This window comes from Corvus kubaryi, unplaced genomic scaffold (genome assembly GCF_017639235.1).
Source record: "Corvus kubaryi isolate FWS band 111438036 unplaced genomic scaffold, C.kubaryi_AGA036_p1.0 37398, whole genome shotgun sequence".
Lineage (NCBI taxonomy): Eukaryota > Metazoa > Chordata > Aves > Passeriformes > Corvidae > Corvus > Corvus kubaryi.
In genome coordinates, this window is record NW_024581137.1 from 15,546,926 (window position 1) to 15,561,600 (window position 14,675).

Consider the following 14,675-nt stretch of genomic DNA (forward strand, 5'->3'; position numbering starts at 1 on the left):
AACCCTAAATCCTTGAATGACATTAGTTAAATTATTAATCTGTAGCATTAATCTGTGTTTTAGCATTCACCTAGGGCATAGCTTTTAAAAGGAAGAAAGAAAATTTAGGTGTGCATTTCAAAACTCTTAATATATGTAATAGCTGAATTTTTCCCCATTTTATTAACACCATAAATTTGTGCTGTACATACCCTGCCTTCTGGATTCTTGTCCGGGTGATATTTTTGAGCCAGCCTGAAATAAGCTTTCCTGATCTTGCTTTCATCATTTCTACAACAAAACAAGTTCCATCAATTACACTGAATAACAAAAAACAAAAATAACCACAGCAAAGCCAGCCTGGGTTCTGACAACAGTACTAACAGTAACTGCAATTGAGTGAAAACTACAAGCTCTCCTATTTCCATTTTAAAACCCCGCTTCATCATTCCCACTAAATGGGGGAGTAATCATGTGTTCACAATAGGAAGAAATTTTAGAGGTGGAAAGTATTTTAGTATCTCTTGTACGTAATATATTGACCAGAAAGCACACAAAATCCCTGAATATTTTAAATGAAGAACCTAAATGAGCTACAAGTGTTAAAAGTTAGTATTTCACAATTTGTAATAAATGCACTGTTCTTGAAGGATAAACCCAAACTGCTGTTGGTTTACTTCTAGAGACCTGAAGTCAGAAACCAGTGTCAAGACAGAAGGAAAAAATTCTAAGGATATAATCATTAAGAAAAAGGGCAATATATGAGAGGAAGAAGGATGATTAGAAAGAAAAGCTCCACTTTGAACATATTCAAGTTCTGCCATATTCTTTGCTCACTATGGTTGAGTCTAAAGCTTGTACTCTAAAACAGCAGAGCTGAAAGCATTCTCTTCCCTATTTTCAGCTTATCTAAACACTTCTACAATTATTCTCTCAAACACTGTAATTGTATTTCCAAGCTTTGTTTCTTTTTAGCAAGGCAGTCTTCCACTTTGAAAGAAGAACGTGCCACACGTGACTGACCTGGTACCATTAACTCGTGCCAAGTACTGAGATAAGAAACTTCAGTTTGGTCAGTGCATGGAGTTTATATAAAGTAGTTACACAAGTTTAAATCCTGAAAACTTACTGGCCTTGTCCTCTGGGTAGGTTAAGAACTTCATAGGCATCATCTATTGACATGGTAGGTGGCTTCTTCTCCACCTCCTTCTTCCAAGCTTCTAGGGTATCTTTCAACAGTTTAACCTGAATAATTACAATTTATTAGCGTTTCATTTATGCTGACACGAGTACACAACTTTTAATAAAATGCTGTTTTATTCATGAATCCTGTACTTTATTCAAGATAAAAGCACCTTGAGATTAAAAGGACTATTTAAGAGTCACACTAGAAGATGGAGAATCACTTAAATAAGATGAAGTTCCCGTCTTGATACTGTAAAAACTGCAAAGCTGCATAAATAAAATAGCTGCTTAGACAGATCTAGTCAACAGACTTGTACCAAAAATATTTCATCACTTCAGTTAAAATACTGACATTAGCTTAGTTTCTTGTGCAGCATGGACAACTAAGAACCCCAAAAGTCATGATTCCCATTTCCCTACCGTCCCCTGCCCCCCAAAAAGGTTCACTGAAAACACTCTGAAGTTTCTTGGATGCCTTATTTTGCTATTTAAGTAGTCACCACAAGAAGAATATACTTATGGGGTTGCTAGATGGAAAGAACACTATGCTGCTTCAAGATAAAGTAGGGTTTAGTGTACTTACCTGTGGACTAAAATTCATGATGAAGAGGTTACTTGCAACAAACCTAGCATTTGATTTCGTTAGTATCTTAGGACTTTTTGTTAACTTTTAGGACTGAAAGATCAAGAAATAAATGAATCCTAAAATACTTCTTACTTACTGGATCTTTAATTGGCCAGTCTGGAAATCTGAATGTATCACAAAGATGTTTGAGGTAATAAATGTTACAAAACAGCTCATTTTCCAGTTGTGGATAGTTGATAACCGGGATGGGACAGTATTGGTAGAGGGCTCTTGTATTGCTTTGAAGACGAGGGGTGAAGTCAGCAAGATGAGCAGCAATCTTCTCTATCATAAGACGCCTAAAAGTTGCAAAGTTTAGTTTAACACTTGCCCAGCAGTCCTCAACCCTGCCTCACTGTACAGGTGTGTTCAATGATTTCTTCTGAAAAGGTTTTCCTTAGAAGCTTCCCACATTTCAGTAGGGATTTAGAATAGGATTCTGTCCTATTCTATTACAGAGCTATATAAACACCATGAAAACTAGTTTATTAAAAACAACTGAAAGTGACATTTTGCTTTTCTCAACACCTCTTCCCTTTCTGGAAGACCCCAATATGTACTAGAATATTAGGGGTATATCACAGAGATAGGTGCTGGTAATAAAAAAGTACATATAAATGAGTAAATATAAAGCAGCACCTCACACACATCATCAAGTCTCCATTCACAAAAGTAACTTAATCAAGATGTTCATGGAAATATTCCCCCTCCCACTGACAATTCTGCTCTCCCTTGCCCTGGCTATTTTTGGTTGAAGCAGAGGGTAATGTAGGACATTGCCCTTGCAGAAGGCAAACAAGAGGAAGCCATAGAATCCAGCTATTTTCATCTTTCTTTAAGAATATGAAACATCTCTTCAACATAACCTGCAGTTCAGATTTATTTGTCCCTCTGGTAGAAAACAGTTACCTCATTTCATTGCTCCAAATTGCTTCCGGAGTGTCAAATTCTCCAAGGAATATCTCAGAAAATTTTTCTGGTTCATAGTTTTCTAAATAACACACCATTGCTTCAGGAAGAATATGTCCAAGTATACTTCTTTGAACAATATCTTGACTTTTTGTCTACAGAAAAGATCACATGGTCATCTCAAAGGTAATGGAATTCTGTCTTGCTAACTAATTTGAGACCTAAAAACTCTCCCCCTTTTCCCCTACAGTTCTTAAATTCTAGTTAAAACAGCAATAGGTAGTCTGCAAAACTATTAGGAAACAGAGGTAGTTACTGTTGCAATATACTCACTTCTTCAGACTTGAAAGCTTGTTTTGTATGAGTGTATTTCAAAAACCTAGAAGAGAAACAACAATTATTTTCTTTTTGATTGATACTTAAGTACCTTTAAATAGTAAGCAGACCAACATAGTCCAGGCTGGCAGGTACTATACATTTACTTTGAGATAAAAGAGTAATGGCAACAGTTTTATGAATTTCTGTACAAAGTTCATCCTCGTACAAAGTAAATCCTTGGGAACTCCACCAAGCCAAGCAGTCCCACGTTATAAATGTTGCCTTATGTTCATCATTTGAGTTTGAAAGTCTTCTTCCTGAAAGCTTGTTTCCTACACACACACAAAGATGTTGACAGACACACAGACAACCTCTGCACTGTTAGATCATCACTGCAGGGATGAAACAAGATTATTTTAGACTAACTGCTGACAGTTCTATTACACCAGAGTCATCATGAAAGCATGTCATCATTTCCCAATGCATTTCACTGTAAAAGAGACTTAACTGGAACTGTAGGACAGCTTTTTATGAACTATTGCATTTAGAGGAAAAGCACTGGAATGAACTGCAATAGCCACCTGCATGTGCAGTGCATGTATCAGGCAGTACAGATGGATATAACTGTTTTAGGCTTCAATACTGAAAGAGGTTATTAGATTTTTTAAATCCTTTCAACAGCTGCCTACTATCAAAAGCTACATTAGTGTATATGTAGCCTGTGTTACTGCTCTTTAGAGCTTGTAATGGTTTATTCTTCTACAATAAAGCTTGTTGGACTGTTGTACTGTTAGAACTGTATCATCAGACATGCTCTCATTCCCTCTCTGGAAGGATGATAAGCAATTCACTTTTTAGTGACTGACTAGATCACGTGAAGGCAATTTTTCTAGAAGAAGGATTTCATGTTGGTTCTAGCAAGCCACACTCCACAGATCATGTAGAGATGTAGAGCAGCAGTCCTGAGCAATCAAGAGGTACTTTTGGCTGCTCTTTTTCCTCACCTTGCAATAGGAAGTACATTGGAACCTATGTACATCATGATGAAGAAGAATACTCCACTCAAATAAAAGCGAGGTAACTGAGGGTTGTCTTGCATGACATGAGAGAGCAATACAGCGACTTTTTCCACAAGGATAGGATCAAAAGTCAGTAATAGCTGAAAATAAAGACAAGCATTTACATTAGCTGCAAGTAGTGCAAGCTATCTAGCCAAAATTGAAGTTTTAACTAATTATTGAGACAACCCAGTAAACTTAGAGGAACTACAGTTAAAGAATACTTCAGCTTAAAAATAGCAACTGTCAATCAAAGAATATTTAAAGTTGAAAGGGACCTCTGGAGATATCTTGTCAAACCCCTCTGCCAAAAGCATGGTCTTCTAGACCTGATTGACAAAGACCATGTCCAGGTGGCTTTTCAGTATCTCCAAGGGTGGAAATATTTCTTTTTGAGATATTGTCTGAAAAGCACAAAATTTGCAACAACACCCTATGAAATGAACAACTGCTTGGTCAGAGATCTGTGCAATTTTACAGCTGTTCTTTGATGTGTCTGCCCCACTTAAAACATTCACACAAGGAAGATGATAGAGTAAGTCAAACTTTCACTCATTTAGGTACATTTTTGAAGAGCTGCTCACCTGAGTGATATGAGGAAGGCAAGTACTATCTGACAACAGCCTTTTCACTCTAGGCAGAGGTCTTATAATAGCATTATCTTGATCCCTAAAAAAATCAAGTAGTACAGCAGTAAGCACACATGCCTTTGTTCATTCTTGAAAAAAATTTTATTAAGCATGAGACTATTGAAGCCATATTCCTTGTCTTTTTTTGTTAATTTCAAAGTTTGTTGTTAGACTTGGTTTAATATCCTGCATTAAAGCAGCTTTAAGTTGAACAGAGCCTGTCTATAGCATTAGAAATCCACATAGCTTGTGCATTCATTCTTGCAATCCCTTTCACAATATTAGTATTGTCTCATTTACAAACTCTCTATTTGCCCACAGAATTAATTACTACCACGTAAAAGGCTCTTTAATAGAGTTCTTTAATGTACTACTTTCTAAGAAAAGCTTTAAGACAGAATTTATAAATTCATGTGTCTGCCAGATAAAGTTAACCCCTTCTGCTGAAAATCACTGTTTACCTGCTGGGAAAATATCCACACATGGTGATGAGCATGTTGAGGACAAGTGTGGCAAGGTCAGTCTCATTCAACACAGGCTGGCCACTGGCAAGCAAGCACCACTTCAGCTGAGGGATGACCTGTAATGGTCGCCAGCCATCCATACCTTGAGCCCAGCAGCGAGTTTTTGAAGTCAGCTTTCCATTGTTCCATAGTTCCTGCATCTATTGCAAGATAAGAGATGAATTTAGTTCATCCAACATTCAGAGTCACCTTTGCTCCTTAACACTCACACTCATGACAAGCTTTTAACTGCTGTATGGCAGACTATTACAGTTGCATGAAATTTCAGCGTGTTTATAACCCTGTCACAGAATCATGAAGTAGGTATCAGATTATGTTGCAACGTTAGCTGAGGCATGGAGGGATAGGCAGTCTTACCAAAAAGGCTGTGGTTCTTGGCACAACATCAAGTCTCTTGTCTAGCTTTAATCCTTATTTAAAGAGTTACTCGGAGAACAACATTCTTTAGCATTGTTTATGGTCCCTCTCACTGTTTAAAACACACCCAGTCACCAGGACAGAAATAATTTGTCAGGTTGCGAGTCTGAAGCTGACAGGTACCTCTTGAAAGCTGTAAGGACCACTCCTTTCTTTGTCAGCATTGCCAAAGTACCATTCTTTCTCACTCTCCCTCTTCGCATCAGGTGCTGCCTCAATCACGTTGCTCTAAAAGTTGATGTTTACAAGAATAGCTTTAGCTTCACAGTGCAAATACCACATTTCTACAAGAAATGTGAAAAGTACATAGGTTTTTTTTTAAGAATTGTCCCTTTTGCAGAGCAACATATGAGTAGTAAGAAACAAAGGCCAAGTACCTGCAAAGGGACTGTAGCTCTGCTTGTGTGAAGATGTGCCAGAGTAAGAAGATCTACAAGGATTCGGATACCATTTGAATCCATAAGGTCCTTCACATTTCTCTGTTAACAAATAAACTGAGTTACCAAAAGCATTTTCTAGATAAGCATTGCTACAATTAAGCACTGAATAGTTTTATTCAAGTAAGAAGTGACCACAAAAAAAGTCAAATCATTCTCTAAAGTGACTAGAATGGTACAATCACCACAACATCTACATGTTTCCTTCAGCTTTCTCACCAGTAAATAACAGCTACCACATTCCAGAAAGCTGTATCATTGTTCTAAAACTTCCTCAATACCTGAATTTTTGTTCAAGTTAACCCTGAAAGACTGTATTTTACACAGTCAAAAGACTGATAAAGTGCTGTTAAGTGTACATGTCCACCTTACCTTATTGAGGATCAGCTTGTTGAGGAACAAGATCAATCTGTCCCGCTCAAGCCTGTCAGTGCACTGTTGCAGCAGAAAAGAACAAGTTAGTATTTCACAGCACATAGTAGGAGTTCCCTTCAAAAGTCAACACAGTTGCACCTGCAAAGTCCCATATTATTTTCTATGCCCAGATAAAACTGCTGACTATTAAGTGTTCAGTTTCATGCACAGCTAATAAAGGTAGTTTTCTGCCACTGAGGAGCACAGGCCTTGTTGCCCTCCAACCCTATTGTTGCCCTGGATCAAACTCACTATTCTGCTAAGTCTACTATTCTGTCAAGACTATGTTTGGATTCCAAGTGAACCAGTTAAAACAAGCACAAGAGAAAAAGAGAATGCTTTTAGCCAGCAGAGAGGATCTTCAGTATTACATCCCTGGTGAGACTATCCAGGCTCAAGGCAAAATAACAAGGGACTACACTGGTTCAGTTTCACCTGCAACAGCCAAAACCCATGCTGATGCAAGGAAAGAACTCCTCCTTCAGACTGCATGGAAGTTTATTTTTGCAAGCTGAATCAGTTGTCAGACGTAACTTAAGAGATACTTAATGGGCAAAGCAGCTACCACTACAAATCTAATCCACCACATGTGCTCATCTAAAGCTATCACTTCATGAGGTCTGGGGCTGCAACTCAAAGTCAGTACTTTGAAATAACATGATATGAAACAAGGTTCTTCTCTTATAAAGCTTCTGCATTTTTCAAAAGCAAGCTGAAGTTATATCTGCATTTTGTTGGCCTTAAAGAGACTAGTTTGAAATACCTCTATGATCGGCAGTTTTTTTAGTTAAACTTCAATGAAACTGAAACAAAGGGAGATACTAACAACAGCCGTTTACAGCATGGAAAAAGTATTCACATTCTGTAAACCCAAAACTTGGGTTTCACAGTAACCCAAAGGATCTGAACATATGTTGGACTAGCAGTACGTTAACTACTATATCCAGTAATTTAAAATAATTCTTACCCTTTCTAACATTCCAACAATATACTTAGTATCAGAAAATGGTCCTATTTCTTCATGACATCTTCCATAAACAATGGCCAATGCTTGCAGACATAAGCATTTCATATTCACTTTTGGGGTAAGCAAGAACCGATGGTAGAGTTCATTGAAGAATTCGTATCTAAAAAAGAGATAAGATTTTAGTAAAGAAAACAAACACAGATCTTAGGAATGAGATAAGATTTTAATAATGTCTCACGATCTTTTGATTGCTCCACTCTCTTCAGTTTCATCTTCTTCCAGCAGCAGTCTTAGATAATAATCCCCTATTTTTATTTCCTCAGAAAGGCACTCATATTTTACCTGTAACACAGAACACCTTACTTAACAATATATATTGTTTCTTCTTCAGTAAGTTTTTGCTTCCATAACAATACTGAACTTGATTGCATCTAAAAACTCAACAAGGTTAGCAACCCCTCCTAAGTTGTCGGAAAACTGAAATCTGCAAGTTTTCTGTTAAAGAAACACACATCTACAAAATACAAAGCCACTGGCTATTGCTGCCTCCCCAAATAAATGAAGCCTCTCATCTCACTGAACTCTCAATTTCCAGTCTTTAACTAACTTGTTTCTAATATCAGCTGGTGTTATTAACTAAATTTGGATAATACATGATGCATTCAGTGACTCAAGTTTTAATAAGTAGTTATTCCAGTGCAAGGTATTTCACTTAATGTTACTGCAAGTATGAAACACAAGCATGACCTAATTACTAGTTATACTTGCTATTGTGCTGGATAATAAAAGCCTAGAGGCATCAGTTCACAAAACAAGAAGCTGAAGTAAAATTGCACAATAAGAACCATCATTAACTTCAGAGCAACTACATTAAATTTAACAAATGCCTCAATGCTCAGTGGTAACAAGCATTTGGCAAGCACTTCAATTAGAGGTACCTCTAACATACAACAAAAGCTACTCTACAGTGGGTTTTCTTATCTATAGCTTGCAGATTACTGTCATGAGGCCACAAAGTTATCTATAGATTTGATCACAGCATACAATACAAAGACATTGCACTAACTGGTATGCTTTCAGAGGAGTCTCAAGCCACCATCCCCCTTGGCAAAATGACAGGTTCCACAGTTGATAGAAAAGCCTTTGTCACCACTATGTAGTTCAAATACTTACAGCATAGTCCAAATAACATATTCATTTAAAGTATTTAAAAGCAAATCTGTGAGACAGCAGCTGTTCAATCCAGTCCCAAAGTATCCTGGGTTGTAGCTGCAAGAACGCTACTGATACATTCCAGCAGCATAAGCCACATAGGAGTGTAGAGTACATGGGGGAAGTCTGTATTACTAAGTTTCAAATTTGTGCTTCTGATTCTGTCCCAATTTGCACAGCTAAAAAGTTGGGATAGCAGACACTCTTGATGCCCAGAAGTCCTGTGCCTGACCTATACCTGAAGGAAACGTTCAAAGACAAATGCCAGTGCAAGAAATACCAATCTAAACCCAGTCTTAGCTATTTACTTCAGCAAGGTAAGAAGCAACCTGCAGTTGTGTGATAGGGATAAACTGCATACATAAACTAGTTCTCTCTCATAAAGCATTAGCCTGATGTCTTGCAGTTCTTCCTGATTTCCAGAGCTGAGAAATTCCCCAAACCAAGTGTCTTCTCATTTCACTAACAGTTCTCAGCTCAAATGAAGAAAGAAATCACTAGAAAGCTGTATTCTAACAAGGATGGCAATGGGAGTATCTAAGAAATATGTTGTAGCTGAATTCAAGCATGGCCTTGCTTTACCTAAGTGTTACACATTAACTAAAACTATGTGGAACCACAACAATACTGGAGATAAGAGAACAGTACAGGAAGTGTTTATTAGCACATTAGTTGAAAACATCTTGCAAGATGTTTTGAGAAAGCCAGTAAGGACCACACTGATTGCTTTGCAGAAGTATCAAAGTTTTTTTTTTTAACTTTAGGTACTGCTGTTTCTAGAATGGGATGACAGTGCCCTTCATCTATAATTTACAATGCAGCATGTTTGGCAACCCAGTATTTAACAGACATAGGATTACTGAAACATGAAGGAAAGGAAGACAAACTTGTTATCAGGAAGAAGTGACTGCTGAAACTACCCAAAACAAGTCTGATAGAACACACTCAAAAACAAGTATGGTTTATCTGGGTAACAGTGTAAGGACCAACTCTCGTCTTAATGCAAGAATACACCATGGGTTCTGATAAATCTTTCATCTCTACAGTGTCATTTGTTAGTTAAAGAGGCTTCTGTTTTGCACAGTGACACTGGACAGTAGTGCCTGTTCACGAAATCAAGCCTTAGCAGTTTATTCCATAACCTCAAAAGAATTCTAGCTTGCAGTCAGGGATCATCAACACAAGATTCTCTTGTGGAATAAGAGAGAGAAGTGACATTTCAAGTAGATATATTTTACAGATGCAGTTAGTCCTACAGTAGGTCATTTACCTCAAACTCCTGGTGGTTCCATGAGATAACATTAGCACTACCAAGTTCTCTGTCAATATTAAATGCTCTCATCTCAGATTCAAGAGTATCTCTCAGTTCTTCCCGTGTTTTGAAGTTCCAAATCAGGTTTGATCTAGCATGATCCTGTACAAATCTACAAAAGAATTTACATAGTTTAAACCCCTCAAAACATTATCTGAAAAGCAGACAAGACTCAGCTGGCAAGCTAGGGGAGATTGTTAGCATTAATGGACCTTAATTAGAAGGCAGAGAGCAGTGGTCTCCAGTTTGTTACTGTAATTACAGCTGTTCACTTCTATACTGTTTTCATAGCCATGGAGGCCAGCCTAGACTAAAGCACACCTGTGTGATTCCTTTGGGCTCAGTTTGCCATCTGCATGTAGTTGATGACCAGGAGACATACAAGCTATTCACTGTAAGCCAGTAAGGGCTACAAGTAAACGATAATCCAGAGCAGCAGACATGGACATACCAGCTGTGTTTTAAACCAACAACAACAACAAAAAGTAGCTCACGCAGTAAAATAGAAGTTGATGCCTTAAGTGTCACAAAACAGTCACTGGACATTCTTTAGCAGCAGTTACCACCACAGCCTTTGGATCCAAAGACTGAGAACAGTACTTTAATAGGTTTAGGAACACATGAATCCTCCTTTCATAAAACTGTATTTGACATTTAGAAACATCAAGCACTGAAACAAGCAGTTAAGTTTATGGAATTTCCCCAAGCTTGCTTACATAGCTTTGTTAGCCAAGCCAAGCTTTATTAGTCCACTTAACACAATGGCTCTAGCCAAAGTGATTTATCTTTTTCAGATGGAAGGCCCTCCCTTGTAAACTTTGACAGCTGTAAGAACTCACAGGTAAGCAAGCTGCATTTAGGATCTATGGCACTGTTTGAAATCCAGGATCCATGTGCTTTCTCTTGCCCTGCTTTAAGCTCATTTCCAATTCAAGTTACAACATCTTGAATAACTTACAGGTTGATGAACCAACAAACTACAATGCTTTCCAGTGCTACTTCACTTGGCCTTCAATATCATGCAGATTTGCACCTGCAGTTTATTTGCTCTTCCTTTTGGTTCAAGGGGAAAAATTATGTAGTTCAATAATATTTCAGAAGCTTTCTAAATTCTTCATTTTCCTAAACACAAGTGGAATCCTTAAGTATAGCTTAGGGGGGTTTTAGTAAGTAGCTGTTACAAAACACTTGCACTGTTTCAAGGCAGGCAGAAATTGGAAAAGTTACAGCAACTCAGAAGATATTAACAAAAATATCCAGCCAGGTAATAACTTGGATCTGAGACCACCATATTAACTTCAGTATTTTCACCTGTAATAGAAGAGATCCCAATTTGCTTCTATTTTTATTCTTTGGCGTCGTTTCCTTAATATCACTGGTTTTTGAATAATGTTCTGCAAAAGAACCAAATTTCACAAGTTAGTTGAAGCAGGTACCTCCCATTTTCCCCTTTTAAAATAAAAAGCTGCGTTTTTTACACTCCTTCAAAAGGAGTTAAGTGTCATTACTACTCATACTAAGTTAAGCCTCATTAATAACATCTCCTTTTCTAGCCAGTAGCAGCAACAGACTTTCACAACTGTTATTTGCACCAAGTTAAATCATGCCAGAGAAACTTTCAGCTGTTGGACAAATCATTCATTTAGAAGCAAGTTATCCCTGAGAAAAGCTTAGTTCCCACCACCATAAGCATTGATCAGCTTCAAAGCTGATGGAGGCGAAAACCCACATGAAGAATGTCTTGCTCTTGAAAGGAAACAACTAGAGGAAGTCACAAAAATAAAACGCAAGCCTGACTTGGTCACTGAAAGATTCCCTGTTTTGATGAAGTATGCAGTCAGTGCTATAATCTACATGACGTATCACATGCAAGCAGAAGTCTGAGCAACAGGGTTCACACAAATGACAGAGATATACAGACTCACCATATTGTTTCTGTCCTGATTATGAAGGAAAATTGGAAGAAAAAGAAAAATACATTTAACGCTCCAGAGTCACTGAAGTAATTTAAAGTAGTAACACTGAACTTGCTACTACCTTTTCCAAGCTACAGTTGCACATAGTTACTGTGAAATGATACAGCTCAGAACTCCACACAGAAAAATTATTCTTTAAACTCAGTATCTAAGTCAAGTTATTTGAAGTGCAATTGACCTTCCACTGTTTTTCACATTTCTCCAGTTTTGAACCTAGTTCACCATTATTTCAGAAATATTACTGTCAAACTGGTGCTCACAGTCTACATCAAACTTGAGCTAGATTTTAACAAGTTAAGGTTTTCCTAAATTAAAGCTTACTACTACATCAGAAAAAGTACAAAGGCATTTTCAATACTCTGTATTGCACTTTTCATCCTTCCTTGCATATACAACAGATTGTTTCACTTCCAGAATGCATAAAAACAAGCTTAGTCAGTATCCTAAAGAAAGTTAAGGGCAACATCTCATAATTCAAAGTTTGTCATATAGAACGTGGCAATAAAACTAGAAGAAAAAGGAGACCAACAGTAAAACTCAAGCAGTGCTTAAGCTCTCCTCTTATAATATTAGATCAAAACATTTACTACTTCAGTCTCAATCGTGACCTTAGGTACAGTCTTGTGCTGCTGTTTAAGCACTGAGATAACCATATTCAAGGGAATCCTAAGCTGCTGTCCCTGTCCATGGCAGGGGGAGTAGAACAAGATGATGTTTAAGGTCCCTTCCAACCCAGGCCATTCCATGATTCTTCAAGCGGGTTCCATAACTAAAATATCACTGGCGTAAAGTACATAATTTTGAACACAAAGAATATTCCGTTTCTTCTACATATACTTCAAAAACTGGCTTTGCTGCATTTCAAGGAATTTTCTCTTCTCCTGTATAATTATCTTCCAAGAAATGCATGTAGGCTGCACTCCAGTTTGATAAGGTTGGCTAATGTTTAATACATATGCTGAAGGAATCCGTTTGCCTTGTTTACATTCTGCCTGGAATCCATTCCTAACCTGAGAATAGCATGAGGTAGAGAGTTTCTGCTAAAAGGAAGAAGCACTCTCACATCACAACACTACTTTACTATTAAGTGTGTGTTCTGACACTCAACCGTGACTTAGTCAAGTTACTCTAACAAAGAGTTTAAAATACTTTTACCTCTTTTTGAGCTATGCCCATTCGGTCTCTCCAGTGCATCAAGACTAGATCCACCTTCTCTTTGGCAAATTTTTCAACTTCTTTTGCAGCTTTTCCAGCCAGTCTCTGCCACTCTGGCACTTTATTAAACTTGCCATACTGATCCTGCAGAATAAAACCAATTACTTAAAAGTTGTGGGTTATCTTCGCTGCAAGTCAATGCAGCAGTCAAGTGTCTGTATTAGGAAAGTCACTAAGACTGTACATCTGTATAATGGAATCGGTAAGATAACTACAATTACTTACAGTTGCAATTTTTAGGTTATCTCTAACGTGCATTCTATCAGCATCTTTTTCAGGAACAGGATCAGCACTGTCAAGGTATGCCAGCAAACCTGGTGGCTAAAAACATTCAAAAACAGTGTCAACACACATGTGGCTAATGAATAGAAACCATCACGTTAGATAATAAGATAATTTCTTTAAATCAGGGATTTCAAAACACAGTTTATATTCTACTCTAAAGTAAGTATGTAAAGCTACAGCATTTTTTTGCTGTGATTAGTAAAATGCCATCATCCTCAACAGAATTGCTTAACAGAGGCACATTATTAGCTTCAGTGCAGCAGAACTCTTGGCTATATCCCATTTCTTAAAGCAGCACTTAATGCACCTTGAAAACGCAGGAAGAAAAGAGTTGATCCCATGGCAGTACCAAAGGGGATGAAAAAAAACTAGAATCCATCTACATTCTCTGATATGGACTAAGTGTTACATGTGACATTAGAGATGAGTTAGTCTTCTTTGACTAAGCTTTCCATAAGATAGGGACGAAGAGCAGGACAGTTTGCTCTGCCAAAAACGAAGGAACTGCTATTTTGAAATTAAAAGCTGGTAATTTCCCAGATATAAAAATTCCTTACAACACTATTCATTGCAATAACTTAAGCAAGAAGCATTCAGGAGGCTGTAAGGGTGAAAGAACGTATGAACTATCAGCATATGAACTAACAACATATAAGTTTAACCAAATTACAAGCAAAATTGGACAGGCAAGGCATGAAAGCATAGACAGAACTCTTAATGCCCTAATTTCTTATTGGCACAGAAAGCATTAGAGACATGCTTACAATATCTCCCACATTTTTGTCCTTTTAATCAAGAAAAAGAAGTCATACACCTTATTTTTAAGTTTTGTGCCATAAAGTATTTTAAAAAGTGTCAGGAAAGTAACAGAAAATTTTTAGAGTACGAGATGCTTTGAACTAGACATCAATATGCTTTAATTAGCAGATGCCAGACTGCTGATCTCCCAGGCAAGACCTTCCCCCTTGAAGGGAAAAGGGAATATGTTTACAATATAGACTGTTCCAACTTCGATACTGCAAACTTTCATATCTTATTCTTTTGCTACTCCATATTCTGTTTTTACTTACCAAAATACGTTTCAACAAGTTCATAGCAGTTTTGTTCTCAGCTGTCCAGAGGCCAACCAAATGTCTACTTAACTGCCTGAAAAAGCCATTGAAATTAACAAACTGCAAGTTAGTACTTTAAACAGATTTTTAAACTATTAAAC

General features: G+C 37.4%; 1 protein-coding gene across 3 annotated transcripts in view; it reads right to left on the bottom strand.

Moving 5' to 3' along the window:
* Positions 1-14,675, bottom strand: part of DNAJC13 (DnaJ heat shock protein family (Hsp40) member C13) — a 57,735-nt gene that overhangs the window by 20,050 nt on the left and 23,010 nt on the right. For 2 of the 3 annotated variants that reach the window (XR_006018493.1, XM_042042864.1), the window contains exons 18-36: positions 14,533-14,608; positions 13,403-13,498; positions 13,118-13,261; positions 11,912-11,926; positions 11,298-11,380; positions 9,945-10,098; positions 7,701-7,804; positions 7,463-7,622; positions 6,454-6,516; positions 6,022-6,123; positions 5,768-5,872; positions 5,165-5,367; positions 4,659-4,743; positions 4,021-4,175; positions 3,032-3,077; positions 2,699-2,853; positions 1,887-2,088; positions 1,109-1,224; positions 192-270 (exon numbers count right to left, since the gene is read on the bottom strand). Coding sequence is in view for 2 of the 3 variants with exons in the window: in XM_042042864.1 (XP_041898798.1) it covers positions 192-270; positions 1,109-1,224; positions 1,887-2,088; positions 2,699-2,853; positions 3,032-3,077; positions 4,021-4,175; positions 4,659-4,743; positions 5,165-5,367; positions 5,768-5,872; positions 6,022-6,123; positions 6,454-6,516; positions 7,463-7,622; positions 7,701-7,804; positions 9,945-10,098; positions 11,298-11,380; positions 11,912-11,926; positions 13,118-13,261; positions 13,403-13,498; positions 14,533-14,608 (2,143 nt within the window). In the remaining variant the exon portion in view is untranslated. The remainder of the gene's footprint in view (positions 1-191; positions 271-1,108; positions 1,225-1,886; positions 2,089-2,698; positions 2,854-3,031; positions 3,078-4,020; positions 4,176-4,658; positions 4,744-5,164; positions 5,368-5,767; positions 5,873-6,021; positions 6,124-6,453; positions 6,517-7,462; positions 7,623-7,700; positions 7,805-9,944; positions 10,099-11,297; positions 11,381-11,911; positions 11,927-13,117; positions 13,262-13,402; positions 13,499-14,532; positions 14,609-14,675) is intronic. The other variant, XM_042042865.1, reaches the window with a different exon arrangement.